General features: G+C 39.9%; 1 protein-coding gene across 1 annotated transcript in view; it reads left to right on the forward strand.

Moving 5' to 3' along the window:
- The window catches only part of LOC127630935 (plexin-D1-like), a 150480-nt gene that overhangs the window by 38498 nt on the left and 87939 nt on the right, over positions 1–24043 (forward strand). Inside the window, exons 5-8 of the mRNA XM_052108824.1 lie at positions 1473–1602; positions 10021–10198; positions 13449–13557; positions 15775–15874. Coding sequence (XP_051964784.1) covers positions 1473–1602; positions 10021–10198; positions 13449–13557; positions 15775–15874 — 517 coding nt within the window. The remainder of the gene's footprint in view (positions 1–1472; positions 1603–10020; positions 10199–13448; positions 13558–15774; positions 15875–24043) is intronic.

The raw sequence follows: 24043 nt of genomic DNA on the forward strand, positions 1-24043 counted from the left end.
TGGACTGAGCACACAGCCCTGGGTAGTGCTCAGTGTGGTGGTGGTGGAGATGTTGAGGGAGATCTCAGACAAACTGAGGTCTCCCAGTCAGGAAGTCCAGGATCCAGTTGCAGAGGGAGGTGTCCAGGCCAGTAGGTTCAGCTTTCCAATCAGGTGCTGAGGAATTATTGGGTTGAATGCTGAGCTGAAGTCTATGAACAGCATTCGAACGTATGAGTCCTTTTTATCTAGGTGGGTGAGGGCCAGATGGAGGGTGGTGGCGATGGCATCGTCTGTTGAATGGTTTGGACGATACGCAAAATGCGGTGGGTCTAGTGAGGGGACAGCTGGGTCTTAATGTGCTTCATGATGAGCCTCACGAAGCACTTCATGATGATGGGTGTGACGGGACGGTAGTCATTGAGGCAGGACACTGAAGACTTCTTTGGCATGGGGACGATGGTGGTGGCCTTGAAGCACATTGGAACGACGGCACTGCTCAGAGAGATGTTGAAGATGTCGGTAAGAACATCTGCCAGCTGGTCTGCACATCCTCTGAGCACTCTGCCAGGAATGTTGTCTGGTCCAGCAGCCTTCTGTGGGTTGACTCTACATATAGTTTTCCTCACATCAGCCGTGGAAAGACAGAGCACCTGGTCGTTGGGAGGAGGGGTGGTCTTCCTCACCACCACATCGTTCTGTGCCTCAAACTAAGCGTAGAAGTCGTTCAGTGCATCTGAAAGGGAGGCATCTTTGTCACAGGCAACTGAAGTTGTTCTGTAGTTGCTGATGGCCTGGATGCCCTGCCACATGCGCCGTGTGTCGTCGCTGTCCTGGAAGTGACTGTGGATTCTCTGGGCATGTGCACGCTTTGCCTCTCTGATGGCCCGGGACAGTTTGGCCCTCGCTGTTCTTTAGGGCCGCCTTTTCGCCTGCTCTGAAGGCGGAGTCTCGGGTCCTCAGCAGCACACGCACCTCCGCAGTCATTCATGGCGTCTGGTTGGGGTGTACTCAGGCCTTTACATAATCAACTACATTTACAAGCTTGTTCGATTGTGATTAAATTGTGTGGTAGCTCGACTGATAGATCGTTGCACTTGTGATGTAAAGGAGCGGGGTATGAGTCCTAAAAAGCATGCAGTCCACACGTGAACTCAAAGTGTCATAGAAGCACCACAAAATTATGCAATTTTGTTTTTCATCTCTCATTTGCTTTAATGACACTATCGGTTAGGTTTAGGTTTAAAGTTTAGGGTAGGGAGGTCGGTTTTGTTGATTTAAAACTTAATCTTAAAAACCTCATCTATTTGGGAGAACATTTAACTCACTTTTAGCACTACACAGTGGACATTTCACCTCAGAACTGTAGCGTGTAATGAACCACTGTCTATAAGATGGCAGCAGTATTATTGTGGTATGTGACCTGGGCTCTGTGTTGCTTTGAAGTGTGTGTCCAAATGTTCAGCTGATGTGATGTGTGTTGTGATCTGCAGGTGTTCAATTGAGCAGGATTGCTTCAGCAGATCTCTGTCAAAATCATGGATCAACACAGGTGATGGCTCACAGCAGTGTCCTTCAATGACCATCACCCCCTCTGACATCAGCCGCTCCACCAATATCACGGTATTAACACACTCAAATATCCACTGTACATGATAAATATCTGAAACAAGTCTTGAAAAGACATTGAAAGGCCACTTCACGACATTTCAGCACAAAACCAGCAATTCAACTGAAAGGTGCTGTGAGCGATGTCAGACATTTGGTATGATGACTGAGAATGTTTCAGACTGGATATTTTTCTCTTTGGCTAAAAAAGCATGGGCCAGCCCTCTTGACTCTCTTTTGCTGTTTTCAGATTGTAGGTATGTCACAGAGACAGGTGTGATTTCTCATTACGCCTGTAGAGCGCAACAGTGCCCACCCACTTTTTCAGCCATCTTGGTTCTGGAAGTATTTTTCTAATGAATTTCTTTCATAGGGATTTTAGAAAATCCTTTATAAAAAATATGTGCGCCATGAACCAAACCAACCAGCTCTGAAGTGAATCAAAAGATTACAAATTGTACTTAATGTCTTTAATGAGGCAATCCCATGAAGCATTGTAAATTACATAATCAAATGAAAAACAATGGAAACATTTTTAACTATTGATTTAAAGTTGTTGCTATTCAGTACAGAAAACATCATGGTTACTGTTGTAACCTCTGTTCCCCAAGGGAAGGAACGAGACGTTGTGTCGAATGAAGTGACACAAGGGGTCTTCCTGGGACACCAAAAGTACCTCTGAACCTGAGAAAAGGCAAAGTTTTGTTCCTTCCTTCGGGGAACGGAGGTTATAACAGTAACCATGACATTCCCCTTCTGTCACTCACTCGATGTTGTGTCGAATGAAGTGACACAAGGGATCCCATCTAAAAACGGCACGCACTGACCGTGTTACGTGAACTGTGTGGAGTGGTGGTGGTGTAGGTGTAGTGGTCTAAACCACAGTACTGGTAAACTGGTAATCAGAAGGTTGTTGGTTCGATCCTCACAGCCACCACCATTGTGTCCTTGAGCAAGGCACTTAACTCCAGTTTGCTCCGGGGATTGTCCCTGTAAGAAGGGCTCTGTAAGTCGCTTTGGATAAAAGCGTCTGCCAAATGCATAAATGTAAATGTAACTGTCGAGACAGGTGCAAGCAAGCTACTGTGTGCTAGAGGCAACTGTGTTGGCTGCAAGTAGCCCTCCCCAATGCCCCCAAAGAGATGTCACATACAGACCTTAGGTTCCCCACATCCCTATGTCTCTCACATAGGACGTGAAGCAGCTGGGGCTATCTTAACGCTATGCAACGTGTCGGGTAAGACAGTCTTTCCCTGTCCTATTCTTACAGGGGGAAAAGACCCTGCGGATGCCTCATCCTGCCAAGTCTAGGGGGAGGTAATGTGGCAAATACACCACGAGGGATGTGAAGCCGTACGTGGGAAATGGCGCGGTGGTAGGTCCAGCCTAATGAGGGGGGACTCTACAGCATGGCAACCGGGGCAGTGTAGCTGGCCAAGGGAAACGCAGGTCGGCGACAGGGGGACCGTACCACGGGAAATACATCATGGGGAGTTCGCCTGAGAAGGGGAACTAAGCCTGTGAAGCCCGATCCCAGTACAGAGCACCTGTGACTCGTAGTGGGTCTGGCTGTGAATTTCTCCGCTGAATTCGCCGGACAGAAGGCTAGGGAGGAGAACATCTAGGGAGCGACGCTTAGTGGCTAACCTGGGATAGAAGGTGCACTGGATCAACTTGGTGAAGGGCGCCGTGTGCAAGCGGAACACCCGGTCGGTTGTGCCGCGTTACCGAGTTCTACCGGCTCGGACCTGACAAAACACGGGACGAGACTGACTGAACCCTGAGATTGTAAAATCTTGCAAAGGTATTGTGTGTTGCCCAGCCTGCTGCTCTGCAGATGTCTGCTAAGGAGGTGCCATGGGCCAGTGCCCACAAGGATGCCCCGTCCCCGAGAAAGAAGATACTTCCTCAGGGGAATTTTCCAGGGAGGTGCTGTCACGAGGAGCGTAAGATCCGAGAACCAGGTCCGGGTGGGCCAGTAAGGGGCCTTCCTTCACCATCGCGTCGGGAGGCAGAAGAACGTCCCGAGGCATGGGTGCTGAGAAAAGACTCGCGGCGGGGGTTGAGCAGCCGCCAGTCCAAAGGCGAGAGAGCTGTGTCCGGGGAGCCGGAACTGTAGAGTTTTGGGGCCGGGATGTCTTGAGAAGATGACCCAGGGTGTGAGGAAATCGCTCTTTATTGAGAATGTGGGTGCCGCAGCCTGAAGGTGGTGCGGCAAATGAAACAACTATTCTCCTCCCGGCCCTCCACCGGGGTACGGAGTGGTCGTGGTACCACCTACTGGAGTGAACGTCTGACTTTCTGGGTCACCCATCTTAGGAGCGCTTCGGAGCTTTCCTGGTCCTGGAAGGGGTCCTGGAGACGGGGGGCATACGCCGCCTGCAAGGTGCTCAATGCTGGGGCTGAGAAATGGGGCCGGTTTGAGGTAGAGCTACCTGTTGTTTAGCCGCAGGGGGACGCCCTCGGCGAGCAGGTGGCGTGGCTATGAGCGGCACCCTGACCCGAGGGACCAATCGAGTAGCCGTGAGGAGGGGGTGGAGGTTTCCAGTCTCCGCCTCGCGCTCGCGGCGTACCAGAAACCATAGCGGACATCTGCGCGTCAGCCTCAGACTGGGCGAGCAGACCTGAAGGTGGCAGCCCAGAGGTGTCATCAGCATCAGACACAGCTGTGACGCTCTCCGTTGCAGTGGCGATGTCGTCATCCAATTCCGGGACCTCAAGGGAGAATGCCTGCTGGCCACGAGGTGAGCCGCACTCATCCAGAGCTCGGACGGAAGCAAGAAAGAATGCCGGGGGGCAGGTGGTTCACGGGGATTTACCCGGTGAAACATTCTCCCGTCGTCATCCCTAAATCGCATTCTTCGCCAGCCGGGTCATCCTCAATCCCGTGGGAAGAAGGAACGACACGGGGGGTGGCTGAAGTGGCTTTCTCCCGTGAGGAAAGAAAGCCACGACCGCAGTGTTGCCATGGCTATGTTCTCGCACTGAGAACATGAACCATTCATAAAACGCTGCCTGCATGTGATCGCAGCCCAGGCACATGAGGCAGCTTTTATGACCGTCAGAAGTGGAGAGAAATCAACCGCATCCAGGAACTACACAGAGGCGGAGAAACATCTTTAAAAGACGCGTCCTGAAAAGGGCGTTCAACGCCTGCTGTGTATTGCTCTTTTATGAGTGGGAACTTAAACTCTTTTAGAGAGAAACACTCTTTCAGGCAATGAATGTGCTGTTGATGCGCCCAGGGGCGTAGACTGCACAACGTGCAGAGAGAGAAAATGCCAGCTGGAAATGCGTCGTAGATCCAACAGCAGTGCTTCTTGCCAACAGAGGTGAGTGGAACAGTGATGAACTCAGCTTGCTGTTGCACAACCGTTCGGCTCCAAAGAAAAATTCTGACTGGCACTCGCTGCCCCGCTTCCCTTTATACCCGTATGTCCAGGGCAGGGCATGCAAATTCTGTCTGCCGACTTGACATTGGCCTTTTCTCAGGTTCAGATGTATGTTTGGCGTCCCAGGAAAATGTCAAGTGAGTGACAGAATGGGAACTACATTTTAAGATTATAGCAAAATATTCTCCATTTAAATTGTCAAGTCATTTTTATTTGTATAATATTTTTCACAAAACACATCATTTCAAAGCAGCTTTACAAAAGATTATGCATTAACAGAAGATAAAACTGTAATATCTATAATATCTTAGAGTCATCATTGTGTAGTTTGATTAAATATGATTGTAAATAATGTTTAAAAATAAGTAATTAAATAATAACTGTATTTATAAGCCCAGTGAGCAGCTGAAGGTGACTGTGGCAAGGAACACAAAACTCCATAATATGTTGATTAATGGGAGAAAAATTATCTTGGGAGAAACAAGGCTTACTAATATAATGTAAATATTACTTATGTATAGTTAAAGTCATGCTTTAAAATGATTATACTAAGTAAGTGTTAAGGGTCAGTGTTTAAACATCGATTTTGTATGAACTGTAAGATTAATGATTAATGTCTTTGAAGTTCATCCTGTATTAACTGCAGAAGATGCAATTGTCCTTTTTAATTGTCTGCTGAAGGGTTTCGTTGACAATTAATTGATGGTATATGTATTCCATTATAAGAGTGTAGTCCATCATTAGACAAAGGTGATTCAGCAGAGATCAGTTAAGTGCATCACAGTTCAACCAGCTGTTCATTTCGGTGAGGTTCGGTGGGGTCCATCCTAAATCCAAGGTTCAGGCGATGGAAAAAATGTATAGGATTATCTGTTGCACTCTGACATATGTCGGGTAATTGGGACATACAGTGCTGTTAAAAAGTATTTATCCTGATTTATTTTGTGTAAATCTCATGCTAAATTGTTTAAAACAATCAAACAAAATCTAACAATAAAACAAAAGGCAATCTGAGCAAACACAAAATACAGTTTTTAAAGGATAATGTTATTTATTGAAGCAAAAAAGATATCCAATACCAACTGGGCCTGTGTGGAAAAAGTATTTGTCCCCTTAGTTCCTAAATCCCCAAATCTATGAAACTGCATTCATAATGGGGTTCAGCTGGACTAGACACACCCAGACCGGATTACTGCCAGCCCTGTTCAATCAAATCAACACCTAAACACAACTTTATCAGCAGCATGAAATTGGCTAAAAGGCCAACACTATGCTGAGGTCAAAACATTTCAGAAATGATGAGGAACAAGGTTATTGAAATACATCAGTCTGGGAAGTGTTACAAAGCTATTTGAAAGGCTCTGGGACTCCAAAGAACCACAGTGAGAACCATTATGTCCAAATGGAGAAAACTTGGCACAGAAGTGACCCGTCCCAAAAGTGGTTGACCTTCCAAAACTCCTCCAAGAGCACAGCGACAACTTGTCCAGGAAGTCACAAAAAGCCAAGGACAACGTCCAAGGAACTGCAGGCATCTCTCGCATCAATAAAGGACACTGTTCATGACTCCACTATCAGAAAGACACTGGCCAAAAATGCCATGCATGGAAGAGCGGGAAACATGAATACTGCTCTCTACCAGAAATCCTAAAGGAGAACGTCCGGTCATCAGTCCGTGAGTTGAAGCTCAAGCTCAACTGGATTATGCAGCAAGACAATGATCCAAAGCATATGAGTAAGTCCACCTCTGAATGACTCAAAAGAAGCTAAATGAAAGTTTTGGAGTGACCTAGTCAAAGTCTTGACCTAAACCCGATTGATATGCTGTGGCAGGACCTTAAACGGTCAGTTCATGCTCGAAAACCCTCCAATGTGTCTGAACTAAAGCAGTTCTGCAAAGAAGAGTGGGTCAAAATTCCCCCACAGTGTTGTGAAAGACCGATCTCCAGTTATCGGAAGTGTTTGTTACAGTTGTTGCTGCTAATGGTGGCATATATATTTGAAAACTGTATTTTGTGTTTATTCAGGATGCCTTTGTTTTATGTTAAATTTTGTTTGAAGATCTAAAACAATTTAGTATTAAAAATACACAAAAATAGAAGAAATCAGTAATGGGCAAATACTTTTTCACAGCACTGTATATATGTATGCTATTTTAAATAAAAACTGTTTAATGAGCTGCTCCTTGCTGTAGTATAGTGTTGTGGCATGCACATTCAAGTAAACCCACTGTTTGTCTGACACAATAAACAGAGTTTTACTGCCCACAGAAAGCTGACAGCAGAAAGATTAGTTTAAGAATTGATATTTATGTACATTTTATATTGATCATGACAGCAGTAATGAAGTTGAAGTTCATTATAACCGTGCATACATGCAGATGCCAGTTGATTCAGATGTCTGGATTACAGTAGTGGATTGATGTTGTACAGTCCCGGTAAAACTGACCAGATCATGGAAGTATCCGTGCGCTATCCTCCACAACCTCACACTCAGAAGTCAGAACCAACCTCCAAGATGGGGAATTGTGCCCAGATAACTGAGCTCAGATTGCCAGACTCTCATGTTTTTTTAGTTTTTTTTTTTTTATTTAAATTCCTCAAAGCAGAAAGTGTAAACAATGTTCTGCTCTTGTATTTGGTTCCACTCACTGAGGATCATGTAAAAGTGTGTAGAGTATTTTTGGGGTAATGAGGTGATTCTCCCAGCTGTTGATTATTCTGGGCCAGTGGAAATGGACTCTCAGCCAAAACAGGAAGCAGGCGCCACTGTCAGGAAGTCTTCCATCCTGATGACAATAGACCTCAATGTGACGTGTGATAGCAAAGATTTGCTTTGCTAGATGAATGTCTGTGAAATGCAAGCTCGCTGAAGATTTCTTCAGTCACTGAAAGTACAAGCTCAATAGAATTTGAAACATGAATTCCATTCTGACTGTCACATTTATTCATTCATTCAAAAATGTTGTTACCTTGTTACCACTGTGCAGGCTGGTGGTGGTGGTGTAATGGTGTGGGGGATGTTTTCTTGGCACACTTTAGGCCCCTTAGTGCCAATTGGGCATCGTTTAAATGCCACGGCCTACCTGAGCATTGTTTCTGACCATGTCCATCCCTTTATGGCCACCATGTACCCATCCTCTGATGGCTACTTCCAGCAGGATAATGCACCATGTCACAAAGCTCGAATCATTTCAAATTGGTTTCTTGAACATGACAATGAGTTCACTGAAAGTACAAGCTCAATAGAATTTGAAACATGAATTCCATTCTGACTGTCACATTTATTCATTCATTCAAAAATGAAGCCTATTTTTAGATTTAAAGGAATATTCCGGGTTCAATACAAGTGAAGCTCACACGACAGCAATTGTGGCATAATGTTGATTACCTCAAAAATGTATTTCATTTATTTCAATATTTCGTCCCTCCTTTTCTTCGAAAAAAGCACAAATGTGTGTTCCAGTGAGACACTTACAATGGAAGTCAATGGGGTTTAATCTGTAAACATTAAAATACTCAATGTTTCAAAAGTATAGACACAAGACATGAACAATATGTGTGTTAACATGATTTTACTGTCATTAAATCACTTACTGACCACATCTGTGTGAAAATATAGACAATTATACTACTTTGTTTTCATGACGATGTCAGCAACACTAAAACCATAAAATGACTGTCAAATTTACTATTTTAACAACTTCAAAGCTCAAATAATACATGAGTTTTAACAGAAGAATTAATGTAAGTGCCTTTATAAAATTATAAGCTTCACATTTCTGCCTCCAAAAATTGACCCCATTGACTTCCATTGTAACCTCTGTTAAACATTTTAGTTTTTTGCTCTTTTTTAAGAAAAGGAGGGACAAGTCGAAATAATTTTTTGTGGTAATCATCATAATGCCACAAATGCTGTCAATTGAGCTTAAAGGGATAGTTCACCCAAAAATGAAAATTCTCTCATCATTTACTCACCTTAATAGCATCCCAGATGTGTATGAATGTCTTTCTTTAGCAGAACATAAGTGAAGATTTCAAGAAGAATATAGAGCTCGGTCCAAAAGTCATATTTAGGCAGCATAAAAGTAATCCACATGACTCCAGTCGATCAATGAATGTCTTCTGAAGTGAATCGATAGGTTTATGTAAGAAACAAGTCGATAATTAAAATGTTTTTAACTTTAAATCGGCACTTCCGTCCAGGGCTCTGATGCTTTTCTAAATGTCCATAGGTGAAATCGCTGGGGGTCAGGACCCCCATCTGAGGGTTGTCCCCCCTAAAATATCATAAAATTCTGTCTATTGTAAATAATATAATAATATATTCTTAAAATAATTGTTTAAGAAATAAAATAATACAAGTATCCTTGCAAGTACAATTTTGCCTGTATTATTGGTGTCCCCTTCAAAAATTGCTCTTGAGAATTGTTACGTTTATTGTCCCCCCCAACATTTTGATGACATTTTCGCCCCTGTAAATGTCTGAACTCTCGCAGCTACGTGATGCGTCAACTGCTGGCAGGAAGCACTTTTTAAAGTTAATAAAGTTTTAATTATAAATGTGTTTTTTTACACAAATGTATCAATCTGCTTCAGAAGACATTCATTGATCGACTGGAGTCATGTGGATTACTTTTATGCTGCCTAAATGTGACTTTTGGACCATCAAAGTGCTGGCACCCGTTCACTTGCATTATAAGTTTCATGAGATTCACTCTGAAGCTTAAGACAATAAAATAAAGAGATGTAAAATACTTGCCTTTCTAAAGTCACTTTTTCTGAAGCTAATTTGCCAATTGTTTGGCTACATTTTCAAAATTTTCCTTATTGAAATACCTTACATTAGTTATTTTAAGATCAAACACTTAAACTAAAAAAAAGCTTCAAGTGCAGCAAATAAATCAACTGAAAATATACATCTGGAAAACCTGCTCACCTTTTTTACCTCTCATTAGTTTGCATCCCTGAAAATACCATAACAATGAGAAAATGACAAGTAACACACTCTCTCTCTCTCTCTCTCTCTCTCTCTCTCTCAGGATGTGGGTATTCTGATAAATGGAAGTGTCCCGGATCTGCAGGGTCTCAGTGTGCAGTGTGATTATGGTGTTGGTATAACCACTAATGCCACTGTTCATCTGGACTATGGCACAGCTCAAATCCAGACGTGCCCTCTGCCACCACCTCACATGTACCCCACAATCCCTTCAGGCAAAGGTATGTACAAGCACAGGTGTCAACAATCACATGTACACGTTTAAGTAACATGACATTACCTGAGCATTGTTTCTGACCATGTCCATCCCTTTATGGCCACCATGTACCCATCCTCTGATGGCTACTTCCAGCAGGATAATGCACCATGTCACAAAGCTCGAATCATTTCAAATTGGTTTCTTGAACATGACAATGAGTTCACTGTACTAAAATGGCCCCCACAGTCACCAGATCTCAACCCAATAGAGCATCTTTGGGATGTGGTGGAACGGGAGCTTCGTGCCCTGGATGTGCATCCCACAAATCTCCATCAACTGCAAGATGCTATCCTATCAATATGGGCCAACATTTCTAAAGAATGCTTTCAGCACCTTGTTGAATCAATGCCACGTAGAATTAAGGCAGTTCTGAAGGCGAAAGGGGGTCAAACACAGTATTAGTATGGTGTTCCTAATAATCATTTAGGTGAGTATATGTAGAACACTTTTAAAACATGAATTATCTTCATATGTCTGTTTGTGATTTTGTGACAGATATGGAGTCACTAACGAGTCACTGTAATGGTGAAACATGATGTGCTGAGTGTATGACTTAAACATTGTCCAAGGATATACTGTATTGACATTGTTTTAAATTGGTTAACCCTCTGGGGTCTGAGGGTATTTTGGGCCCTGGAGAAGTTTTGACATTTGTGCTTTTTTCAGTTGCTTAAAAACATATTAATGTCTAAAGTCTGATAACACTGTATTCAGCACAAACTGGGCTACAATATAATATGTGAGCAACGTGTGTACATGTTTGTATTTTTGAGAAAATAACGTTTATGCATGTTTTTGAAAAAAACAAAATTTTCAAGTCACTGAAATAAGGCCATATAACACATACTAAACATTTGTCCACAAGACTTTAGAGAACTGGATCTTGTAGCCTAGAGTTTTTGCTACAGAATGATGTGAAAACCATCCTGATCACTCATTCATACAAAACAATATAGTAATTTAACTTTTGTAAGACACTTTTAGTGTTAGAAAGGTCATATGTGAGGAGGCGTGAACTATCATGAATATTGATTATAATTCACACCTGAGGAGACAAAAGACCCCTCCCCTGGGCCTATGAATGAGGAATGTGACAGAAAGACTTAAATGATCAAAATCAAGTTTTAAGTTAAAAGAAGTAATCTGACTATACATGTTCTTTACATAATGACTTTACTTAATTTTAGATCTACACTACCGTTTAAAAGAAGTCTCTTCTGCTCACCAAGACTGGATTTATTTGATCCAAAATACAGTAAAAACATTGTGTGAACTCTTTTTACAATTTAAAAGAACAGTTTTCTATTTGAATATATTGTAAAATGCAATTTGTGATCAAAGCTGAATTTTCAGCATCATTACTGCAGTCTTCAGTGTCACATGATCCTTCAGAAATCATTATAATATGCTGATTTTCTAATATGGGCATATTTAAAGTGTATTTTACTCATTTAACCTGAACACATATTTGCAAACACAAACTTTGTTGATGATAATGAGGCAGCATAAACACTAGTTAAAATATAATCTAAACATTCATATTATTTTTATATCATATTACATATCATATTTATATCATACAGTATACAGTTTAAATACCTGCTTTAGCCGAATCAAGGACATATTTCAAATGTCAATACTCTAAATACTGGCTGGTAAGTCTGGAAACAGTCCCACTAGTAAAACATGTACATGTTTATATCAAATAGCATGTCAGCTAATGAAAACTAAATGACTTACTCGTCTGAAATTGTATCCTCGGCTGGATCAAGTCTCTCTTCAAAATACAAACGTTCATCTGAGTCCCGCTCTTCTTCTGAGGAAAATGTTAACTCTTCCTTACTATCCAGGAGTTTTCTCACTTGTGTATCGTGCGGTCTTTCAAACGCAAAGAAAAATGAACATACTTGTGGCGTGCACCATTTGCATTGATCGTTTCAGCACATTACTATATGAATGGTGCGCTCTGCTGGTGGGTGGGATCACATTAGAGATAATTTGCTGAGCCAGGAGAAACTGTACGTCGCTTTGTTTGATACAGATTGCATTGCAGGACAATATTTGTTTTAAATTTGAATTGTTTTATTTAAAAGTAGACATTTTAAGCTTTCTTTAGACATATGTTTCATGTTTGTGTGATAAGTATTCGCGGAGTTTCAGTTCATTTTTGTGACGTGTTTCTGAAATATGCTCGTGAACACAGAGACTGCTGAAAGCTCACCCTTTTTATTTTCTTTATTTTACAAAAGCACAAGATTTTGTTGTTATTGTGAGTGTACACAAATAAAAGTAGACCCTTTATAGTCTCTAATGATGTCTTACACTTATCTGTATGCCCCAAAATGACGGAGAATTGTATGTTGTTTCTGCTGTAATTGACCAGTGTCTTTTTTGTGAAAAGTGTCTTAGCATCAGCAGTAAAAATGTGATGGAATTGTCTGGAATGGTGTTCCAGCACTTGATTCCAAAAAGAAAGAAATAGTCCAGTTTGTTTTGCGTCGGAACCTGTTCTACTATATTCACCTGGATTAATTCCATTTCTCTCTGCTGCATGCTTCAAGTTCAACCAGTGGAAAGAATTGTGTAACACTAACACCCCATCTCATAGGGATTCGTCACCTTGCAAAACCTTGTTTAGATTGTAACTTTAAAGAAAAGTAATTTGTAATGTGAATACATTTTCCATAAAGTAAAGTAATATGTTTATAGTTTTAAAGAAGTTATTATTCATTTGCAGTGGATTACTTTTTTGACACATTTACTCATCACTGACGCAAATGCTGACATGATAAAATAGAAATGTATGGTCCTACATGCTGATTGGTCAATACAGCGTTCCAGCCATTCAAAAACACACAACATATCAAAAGATGACGCAAATTGCTGCAAAGCTCTGTGACCAACCAGCATCCAGGTCTGGAAATGTCCATTTTATTATTTTATTGAACCATTTCGAAGACTGTTATAGGCAGTGCACTGCACAACATACCTCAAGTCTGCCAGCAGGACACAATAATGAGTGCTATTAGTGTAGACTGGTCAGACTTCTTCATGTTTTATGTTTTTTGCATTTTTTTGTTTGACTTTTTGTAATGTGTTTAGTTGGTTGTGATTTTTGAGTTTTTCTATGCTGTTTTTAATGTTTCAATCCAGAGCTTTATTTGTCATTTGCCGTTTTGAATAGTGATTGAGTTGAATTTGTCTCTGTTTAGATCACATCACTGTTCCTGTGGCGATCAGGGTCAATGGCACTGCTGTGGTTTCTGGAAGCTTAATCATTTATGATTGTGACCGGACGGGACAGATTTACTTCAAAACTGCGTGAGTGGATATACACACTACTGACGCACACAGGGCTCAGGGGGGATGTGAGGGTATGCCATCTCCCTTGTTGCAAGAAATACCAAAAAGCATCCCCATTGTAAAACCACCATCCCCCTTTACCATCCCCTTTAGATTAATTGTGTCATGTATTACTTAGAACTAATCGTGAATTTTACATTTTCTACGTTTGATCAATAACAGACTTTAAATAACAGTGATTTGCTGGTCAGTATTAGATTTCGACATCTGCAAAGTTCTATAGGTGAACAGTTAGGAAATATTCTGCAAGGTGATGCTTTAGACACACAATCTGTCAACCACGAGCATGCAAGCTCTCTCTCCACTGCATAAAGATGCCTGTTTTCTGAAAACACTGGCAGGTATGTCGGAGCTAGCGATGGGTTGATTTATCCTTCCTAGTGTTCACATGAAAGTTAAGCCACTGAAGGGTAAGAGCAGGCAGTGGGAGGATTCCCAGGAAGCGAACAGTTCTACCTGTGCTTTGCCAGATCGACTCCAAATCAGCTGGACCACCTGGGGATGGAGTCTCCACTCTCTGCTGAGTGTTGCCTGCCGCAACAGCGCATTCGCTGTGGCGTTGAGGCTGCCCGGGATGTGAGTGGCCCTCAGAGACTTCAGCCGCTGCTGACTCCAGAGGAGGAGATGGTGGGCGAGTTGCGACATGCGAGGAGAACATATGCCGGCTATTTATATACACTATATATATAGGAGTGGTGGTGGCGTAGTGGCTAAAGCACAGGGCTGTTAATCAGAAGATCACTGGTTCTAACCGCACTGCCACCACCATTGTGTCCATGAGCAAGACACTTAACTCCAGGTTGCTCCGGGGGGATTGTCCCTGTAATAAGTGCACTGTAAGTCGCTTTGGATAAAAGCGTCTGCCAAATGCATAAATGTAAATGTAATGTAACATTATTAAAAAGATAGGTTTAACTCATAAAATCATATTAAATGAGCCATGTTTGAAAGTGTTGTAACATAGCTGATATAATGAAAAACTCATGCCATAACACCCAGCACTACAAGCAGAACAAGCAGTAAGCGTTATTCAGGTTTAATGTGATTCAGCGCATTATTTAACAGTGACTTTAAATGGTAACTATTTTAGGGTTTTTATTAACTGCATGACTATCAGGTGTTTTTGTGTAAGCTCATTTACATGTGGGCATCTATAGATGTGCGATCTGATACATTTGATGAATGTGATCATAAGCTCCGAGCCACAGGAGAGCTGCTGTAATGTATAACCTCACATCTTCTCACATCTCTTTCATGTTAATATAGTGTCTAAACCGGTCAGAAACATCAGCACCAGTGCATGCTCTTTGTACAACTCTGTACATTGTTCTATTTCATTTTGAAAGAATTAATTAATTTTAATAATATTTTTTCGCTTACATTTTCAATATTTCATTATTACAACATACAATGAAGAAAAAGAAATGGCGTAAACACTATTAATTCAGGTCATAAATATTTTTTAGCATCACTGAATCAACCTGAACACAACAAAACAAAGGTTAGGGGTAGAAGCTCCGTAAGGTAACAATTGTAGGTTACCACTTTAACTGTGTGATTTCATGATGAGAAATGTGTGTGTTGAATGAAATCAAGCAGAATGAGTTTATGTTGTGGGTGTGTGTTTGGGAAAGTTAAGAGCTGATTTGAAGTGTAGGTGTTGTATTTAACAGAAAAAGAGACAGACATGATAGTGAACAGTGTGAGAAGAATCTGTGTTTGATAAGGGCTTTTAAAGCATGTGGTTACTTTCGCACACACACACACACACACACATTCAGGCCCCCCCAGAGAGGAAACACAAAACACACTTCAGCCCCTCTCAATGAGAAATTACTCACCCCTATCATGAGAGATGCTATCTGTCACCGTGGCAACACCTATACTAGTGGTGAAGCTTATCTAAAATAATCACTGCCTCTCTATCTGTCTTAGATTTTGTCATAATAAATGGTTCACTAATTTTGTCGGCTCTACTGACACTCACTTGTGTGTGTGTGTGTGTGTGTGTGTGTGTGTGTGTGTGCCTCTTTGCCTCTGGTGGCTCCATTTAATCTTTTAAGACAGTAACTCTGCAGTGTTTGGCCTATGGACCTTGATGTGTTACTCTCTGTATGTGAGATGTACACAACAGTGAGTAACAGTGAATATGTTTGTGTTCATGTGTTCCTCCAGGTGTACAAGCTGTTTGAGCACTGCGTGGCGGTGTTACTGGGACCCTCATCTCAATTCATGTGTTTCCAATAAAAATAATACTCGAGATGTTCTTCTAGAGGTGAGCGATCATTATGTCAACTAATTACAGCTTCAAAATTGGCAACCAATTTCAATGTAAGTGTACTGCACTTTTCACATTTCATTGAAAAACATGTTTTTGTCAAGTAAGCTTTGCGTCTTTTAAATGAACTGGTTTCATTCAGTCAAAGTATTATTTACTGTGACTATAAATTTGACTACATTGCAGATTAAACAAACAAAAGTCAATCTTAATGGTGAGATCATTCAGAAATAGCTCATTTAGGTAACAACTCATGGGTACCCCAAGATAAAGCCAAACAATCATTTAAATTATACAGACGTTCCTAAACCTAGTGAGCTGCCAACTCAGACAGCATTTTTAGGCAACACTGGTACTCTCCTGATGCGAACACTAACTCAACACTAAACCACTGATTTTAGTGTGATAATATCACTTACTAACCACATCTATGTAAAGATAGTCAATTTTACAACTTCGTTACCATGGCAATGTAATGTTAACAAACTCTAAAACGTCTGTAAAAATTACCATATAAACAACTTTACAGCTCAAATAATACATAAGTTTTAACAGAAGAATGAATGTAAGTGCTTTTATAAAATTATAATTTTCACATTTCTGCATTTAAACCCTCCAAAAATGACCCCATTGACTTCCATTGTAAGTGTCTCACTGGAACACACATTTGTGCTTTTATAAATAATAGTAGGGATGAGTCGAAATCACTGATCTATATATATAACTGGATTGCTCATAGAATTCTAAACTGCCAGCAGTAGGTGAAGCTACCGGAAGTGCTCTGGCGGCCATCTTGCTATACCCTACCGATAGCGGGCATCGCGGCATGTGCAGCGTTTAACCGCGAAACAAGACTCACTTAAGGATGGTGGGGGTTTAGCTACTGTTTGTAAGCAGCAGTATAAATGTCACCGTTTATCGACTGCATGTTATTCGAGCTTTGAGGTTCAGTTATTAAGACTTGAGTTTTATAAGTCTGTTTTGGGAGTAGTTGTTTATCGACCTCCAAAGTATAGCCAAGTTTTTATTCAGGAATTTTCTGAGTTCTTATCTACTATTTTATTATTGTCTGATCATATTTTACTTGCTGAGGATTTTAACATTCATATTTGTTGCCCTGGGAAGCCTTTGGAGAAGGATTTTTCTGATTTGATGGACTCATTCAATTTTATACAACATGTTTTTGGTCCCACACATGAAAAAGGACATATTTTGGACCTTGTTTTTTCTTTAGGGCTGTCTATCTGTGATGTTGTTGTTAATGATGCCTGTATTTCAGATCATTTGCCTGTTACTTTTAACGTAAATGTGCAAATTGAGAAGGTGGAGCATCAGCATTCTTATATGCGCTCTCGTACAATCGATCAGTCTACACCTAAGGCGTTTGGTGATATTTTTATCACTCTTTCTGATGTATCATGGTCTGAGTCTGTAGTTATTACGGCAGATCCAGATGAGTTACTTAGGGCTTTTAATTCTGTGTGTTCTGGAGTTTTAGACTCTGTTGCTCCATATAAGATCAAGCATAGTAAGGTTAATCATCAGCCGTGGTTAAATGAACAAACTCGGGCTCTTAGACAGCAGTGTAGGCGAGCAGAACGTGCTTGGAAAAAGGATAAACTTATGATCTCGCAACAGATTTTATGTGATTTACGTATGGGATACCACAAGGCTGTAAAGGATGCTAAATCAGCATTTTTTTCTAAAATTATATTACAGCATTCAAAATCACCTAAAATCTTGTTTCAATCTATTAATAGGTTTTTTAACTCAAATACTGTCTCAATACTACCATCTACTGAGTGTTGTGAGAAGTTTTTAAATGTTTTTTTAGATAAAATTAACACAATTAGATCTGGTTTTCATGACTGGAATGGTTTGACAGGAGACACTTTAAAAAATGTTAGCACGTTTGATAAATTTGATTTGGTCTCAATCAAGGATATTAGCCTTATTATTGGGAAGTTGAAACGCCCAGCTCCTAGTTGGGATGTTTTGCCTTTTGATTTGTTGGCTGAGACATTCGATTATACTGGGCCTTGTATTACTGCTATTGTTAATTGCAGTCTTTATACAGGCATTTTTCCGTTAAGTTTTAAGCAGGCGGTTATTCAGCCCCTTCTTAAAAAGCATACTCTTGACCCGTTGGATTTTAATAATTATCAGCCCATTTCAAAGCTGCCTTGTATTTCTACAATTTTAGAAAAGGTAGTTTTATCTCAGTTAAGTTCTTTTTTGGCTAGAAACGAGGTGTTAGATGTCTTTCAGTCTGGTTTTCGGGCAGGACACAGTACTGAATCAGCTTTACTGCGAGTTTCTAATGATCTATTACTTATTGCAGATTCGGGCAATACTGGGGCGCTAATCATGTTGGATCTTAGTGCAGCTTTTGATTTAATTGATCATGATATTCTTATTAATCGTTTGGAACACATTGTAGGGCTGAGAGGGACGGTTTTAAATTGGTTTTCCTCATATTTAAGGGGGCGTTCAATTTCTGTTAGGGTTGGGGATTTTTCCTCCGGGTCAGTTTCTCTGGATTGTGGAGTACCTCAAGGTTCAATTTTGGGACCTATTCTTTTTTTCTCTGTTTTTGCTGCCTCTAGGTCAAATATTCAGGAAATATGGTATATTTTATCACCTATATGCCGATGATATTCAGATTTATTTACCGATTGGAGCTGGAGGATCAAGCCCTAATTTATCCTTGGTTGCTTGTTTACAGGAGGTGACTAATTGGTTACAGCAAAACTGCTTACAGTTAAATGCCAGCAAGTCTGAAGTCATGGTGTTTGGGACGAAGGAGGCTGACAGCGGTTTAACCGATTTTCTAGGTATATGGGAAACATATGTGCAGCCTAAAATAAGAAATCTAGGTGTAATTTTTGACTCTGCTCTTATGTTTGACTATCAGGTTAAAAGTGTGGTAAAAAATTGTTTTTATCAGTTAAGGACTATTGCTAAAATGAAATCTTTTTTGTCTGTTCCTGATTTGGAGACAGTGATTCACGCATTTATCTCCACACGTTTGGACTACTGCAATGCTTTATATGTAGGAATTAGTCAATCTCTTATCTCAAGATTGCAGTTGGTTCAAAACGCTGCAGCGAGGCTGAGTGCTGGTATTAAGAAGAGGGAGCATATTACTTCTGTTTTGAAAAGGCTTCATTGGCTCCCTGTGAAATATCGGATACAGTATAACATTTTGTTATATGTTTATAAAGCTGTTCACGAATTGGCCCCGGAATATATCAAGGATTTGGTGCTAATGAACTCTAGTAGATCTCAAAGGTCTTTTAATTGTCTACTGCTCTTTGTTCCAAGAACTCGACTTAAAACTAAAGGAGATCGAGCTTTTTCAGTCACTGGCCCTAGACTGTGGAATGCTTTTCCCCCTGATATTAGAACTGCACCGTCAGTTGATGTTTTTAAAATTCGTGTGAAAACGTATTTGTATTCTGTTTGTTTTAATTCTTGACTTTGTCATTGCATATTGTATGTATGTTTTTTCTTGTTTTTGGATGTACAGCCCTTTGGTCTACGTTGTAGTTGAAGGGGCTATATAAATAAAAAATGAGACTAAGGATGTGGCTAAAGAGCCCACAGGTTGTAATTTATGACTATGTACCTATTAAGCACAAATTAGTCGTTATCCCCGTGTAGATTGGGCATAACGATCATAATCTTTAATAATCAACAGTAAAAATACAACACCAAAGTGTATTAACACCCCTTTTTAAAGCAAAGTTATCCAATAGCGACATCTGCAGATTGTTACAGGATGCAATGTTTCTCTGCCTTCATAGTTTAAAGCTGTTGATGCTCATTGTTCATAATGTTGACAAATTATACATCTGCATAATATGCCAACATATTAACTCTTTTTGACTAGATTCCATAGTAAATGTGAACTAATTTGGGGGTGCATGCCCATCAACAAGTTTTAAAGTTGTTAATAAAAACATCTAGAGTTGTGTTGATATTCTAACTAGACAGTACCTCTTAGAATAAATCCAGAAGATTCATACCAGTTTGTGAGCATTTAATTATTTCAACAATCCCCTGATCTATTAAATCATAATTAGAAATAATTTTACTGACATATGCACACTCAAGGAAATCATCCATATTTATTATACATATTCTACCTTTTTATTTGTTCAATAACAAAAGCTTCCAAGTACACACAAAAATGGACTTAAACTGAACAATACAATACAATTTGCAGATATGTGGGGACAAATCTGCTAATGGATTTAACAACAATCCCACATTATTCAGCTTTCAAAAGAATGGTAGCAAAACATGCCATCAGATCTAGTGGCAACAGTTCTCCACCGGATAGCACAGTGACACTGGAGGAACATCTTCTGATATGCATTTCAGGCAATGACGTTCAACCTGAAACAGAAGACACAGAGAAAAACATCACTGTATGTCTTCAGAGCTTGTCCATGTTCAAAGAGGCTGTGGTGGGGTACATAGCAGGCTTTGCAGTTAAAACAACTATGAAGATGATTCTGTGCACTACCTGTTTATCAGCACTCAGTGTCGAGAGCTCTTCCCAAGATGAACACACTGATCGACATGAAGTCCTGAGGTGGATTTATAAGACTGTCAGACAGCGTCCTGAAAGTCTGCAAGACAGATGAGAGGTTTCTTCAACAGCACACACTCACAAGGCCCATCTCTGTCCCCACAAAAGTTCTGGATCTCCATGGTGGTTCTGCATTCAAGGAACTTGAGGCAAACATGTTCAACCTAGAACCATACAACAATCACATCTTCATACTCAGTGCATTGCAGAAAGCTGCACAAACATCAGGCTCCACTTCATTGCCAAGGAAACATGTGCTGCATCACAGTCCAAACGGCTTAAGAAAACTCTGGGCAAGCTTGTACTGCAAAATAGAAGAAATAAGAAAAGTTTGATAAAGATCAGGGGCCGGTTGCACCAGCTATACAAAAGTTTAAACTTAGCCTAGTTGTGGCGTAAATGGGCACTAAGTCACAATTTACGCACTACTAAATATTTGAGCATTGCACCATTAAACTTGTGTAGGACGTAAAAATACATAATAACTAAATATTTATGGACTACTCCGACCAGGAGTAACTGATGGAATAAAAAAGCAGACTGATATTTTATGACATCAATAAGCTCATATATTGCATGAGGCATCAATCAAATAATTGTGATTATGACAATGAATTGCCTGTTTTATGTGTTTCATAAATATGACGATTAATTATCATACAAACTCACTAATTCATTTATACAAATTTAACTTGAGTCATATAATAAAATAAGGGTATGATTTCCTTTTCAGGCTTCAAATACATATGAATAACAGTCATATATAAAAGTATAAAATGTTAAATAATTGAAATAATATTTTAATTATCAAAATATGTCTCTCAAGAGAGCTGCTCTTTATTTATTTATTTTATTTATTTTTTTATTTAACAGGGACCATACAGTCAAACATAGTTACAATACAAAGCCTGTAACTGATGCGCAGCATATAGAGTTTAGAGCTAATGCTAATTTTCAACTCTTGTCCCTGGTTGGGCATTTTTAAGTACATTATAAAACCAATACATAAAAATAAAAAATATTCATATTTCTTTAAACACACGCACACACACACACAGACCGACAGACTGACACACACACAGACAGACAGACAGACAGACAGAGACAGACACACACACACACACACACACTTGTGATGTCCGCAGTGACATTTACGTGAGCAAACAAGGTTTGTACATCAACCGTAACAAAATCAAATTGAAGTTCATGGATTTTTAATACTTCTGTGTACAAATATGAACGCTGCTTATTGGATCAATACAGGTAAACGTCATATTATGCGACTAGGCATCACTTTACGGAGAGTTTACAACTCACTTGTTAAGACTTGCCTTAAGAACAGGTGGAGCAACAAAATTAAGCACCGACTTAGTTACAAACTAACTAGTAGTTACGAAGCCTTGAACATTCTACCCCAACTTAAGACCTTACGCACAGCTATTTACTCAACCTCATGTCCTTCCAAACCTGTATGACTTTTTCTGTGAAACACAAAAGATGACATTTAAAAAAAAAAATTGTCCATATAATGAAAGTCGTTGGTGTACAAAACAAGCTATTTTGCTCACCATTTACTTTCTTTATATGGAATACAAAATGCATTTTTGGGGGTTCTGAAAAAGAAAGTCACATGGATTTGGAAGGACATGAGGTTGAGTATATGATGACAGAATTTACATATTTGGGTCAACTTTTCTATTAATATAAAATGTTATAACTATCTGAAACACAGTGATTTTATAAGACTATTGTTATAATGCATGTTGCAAAAGTATCTTCATTGCAAATAAAAACAGACAGTATAATATTTTTTACTCTGTTAAAACAGCTCTTCAGTGAAGCCAGGCTGACAACTGTCTCCTCATACAGATTTTCCTCCTGTTGCAAACCAATTCCAGTTTTATCTAACATTCAGTGCGATGTTTATTGAAATCCAAACGGCAAACTTACCTTGTTTAACTTCAACAATATCCATGTGCTCCTTGTCAGGGCTGGATTTTAAATAGCAACTGGCTGAAAAGTTGTTGGGGGAGTGTTCGCTAACGCGGCAGCTCATTTTAGCTTATCACGGCCGACACAGCGGCCCGCTCGGTTCTCCCGATGGCCAGTCCACCCTGATTGGCCCCAAAGTGCGTCGGTCCACCGGAAAAATGCCCAGTATGCCAGATTACCAGTCCAGCCCTGCTCCTCGTCTATTCCAATTGATCACTTTATAAATGATGCCCGTGAGCTGGACCGTATTCAGGCCTGCACTGCATAAAGTACAAATTACACACAGAGAATTAATGCAGGCCCACATTATATTGATCATATGTAACCGGTGTTGATCTGCAGTTAGATATTCAACTTGACCAAAAAAGCTAACTTGGTGAGTTATACTGCTATTCATTGTGGTTATTTTCCTAAGTTAACGTTAGCTGCATAGCTAATATTCATTTATCCTAAGAAAATAACCACAATGCACGTTCAACGTAAACAAAAGCTACAAAACATAATTATGTATTCAGAATAAAAACTTTAAAGCCTGCAAATAATATGTTTGAAAATGTCTACTGAAAATGTCTTCTTACCTCAGTTTCTTAAACTTGTTTCTATTGAGGTAACATGTGCGCCGCTGAACGTAATGCTGCTGCAATAAAGAGTGACATAACACGCTCACATTTAGAATAAGCAGGGGGGGAAAATGAAAGTCAAAATAAATAATGAATTACATATTTAGGAAGATTGCATTGTGATGCAGTGTATGTAGACTTAAAAAATAGTTTTAATGTGACTGGATAGGTAAAAATTACTTACCAAAACAGACGATTTCCCATTGAGACCCATAGGAATACAGAATGTTAGGGAATACCAAGATGGCGGCACAATAGTTTCACTGTTGTGACGTCATGAGCAATCCAGTTATATATATAGATCAGTGGTCGAAATACATTTTTGTGGTATCAATATTATGCCACAAATGCTGTCGATTGAGCTCAACTTGTACTGAACCCGGAATATTCCTTGAATATCAGACTCCAATGATATCAATTGTGATTTGATTCAAGTCCGCTTCACACTTGGAAGCACAGAGATGCAAACATGTTGATAAAATTAGTTCAAGCTAATTAAAAATATACCCAATTTTACCCAATATTTGGGTTTGCTATGTATTTTTATGCTTGTTATTAATATGTGCTGTTAGCTTATCAACATGCTAACATCAATATCTACTTAAATCAATGGTGAGATAATTCTCTTGTCTGCTTCTCACGAGGAGCGCTATATGTGTAGATCAGACGGTTCACAACAAGGCAGCTCTTTTGGAACAGAGCCATATTGTATCCGATAATTATGGTGCAGAACACAAAATGAACAGACAAATATACATATGCAGACATTCAAGTGGCTAGATGAGGTCCAGGCTAGATGTTCAACAAACAGCATAAAGACAGAATGAGAAAAGACTGTTTAAACAATGCTCACACACACAAGCATCATGTCCTTCTCTGAAACACTCATGAGTTTGATGCCTCAGAGTTCTTACTATTGTTTAATAGTGTTAGTGATTATGAGTTCATGTGGACTGA

Source organism: Xyrauchen texanus, chromosome 37 (assembly GCF_025860055.1).
Source record: "Xyrauchen texanus isolate HMW12.3.18 chromosome 37, RBS_HiC_50CHRs, whole genome shotgun sequence".
In the NCBI taxonomy this organism is placed as follows: Eukaryota; Metazoa; Chordata; class Actinopteri; order Cypriniformes; family Catostomidae; genus Xyrauchen; species Xyrauchen texanus.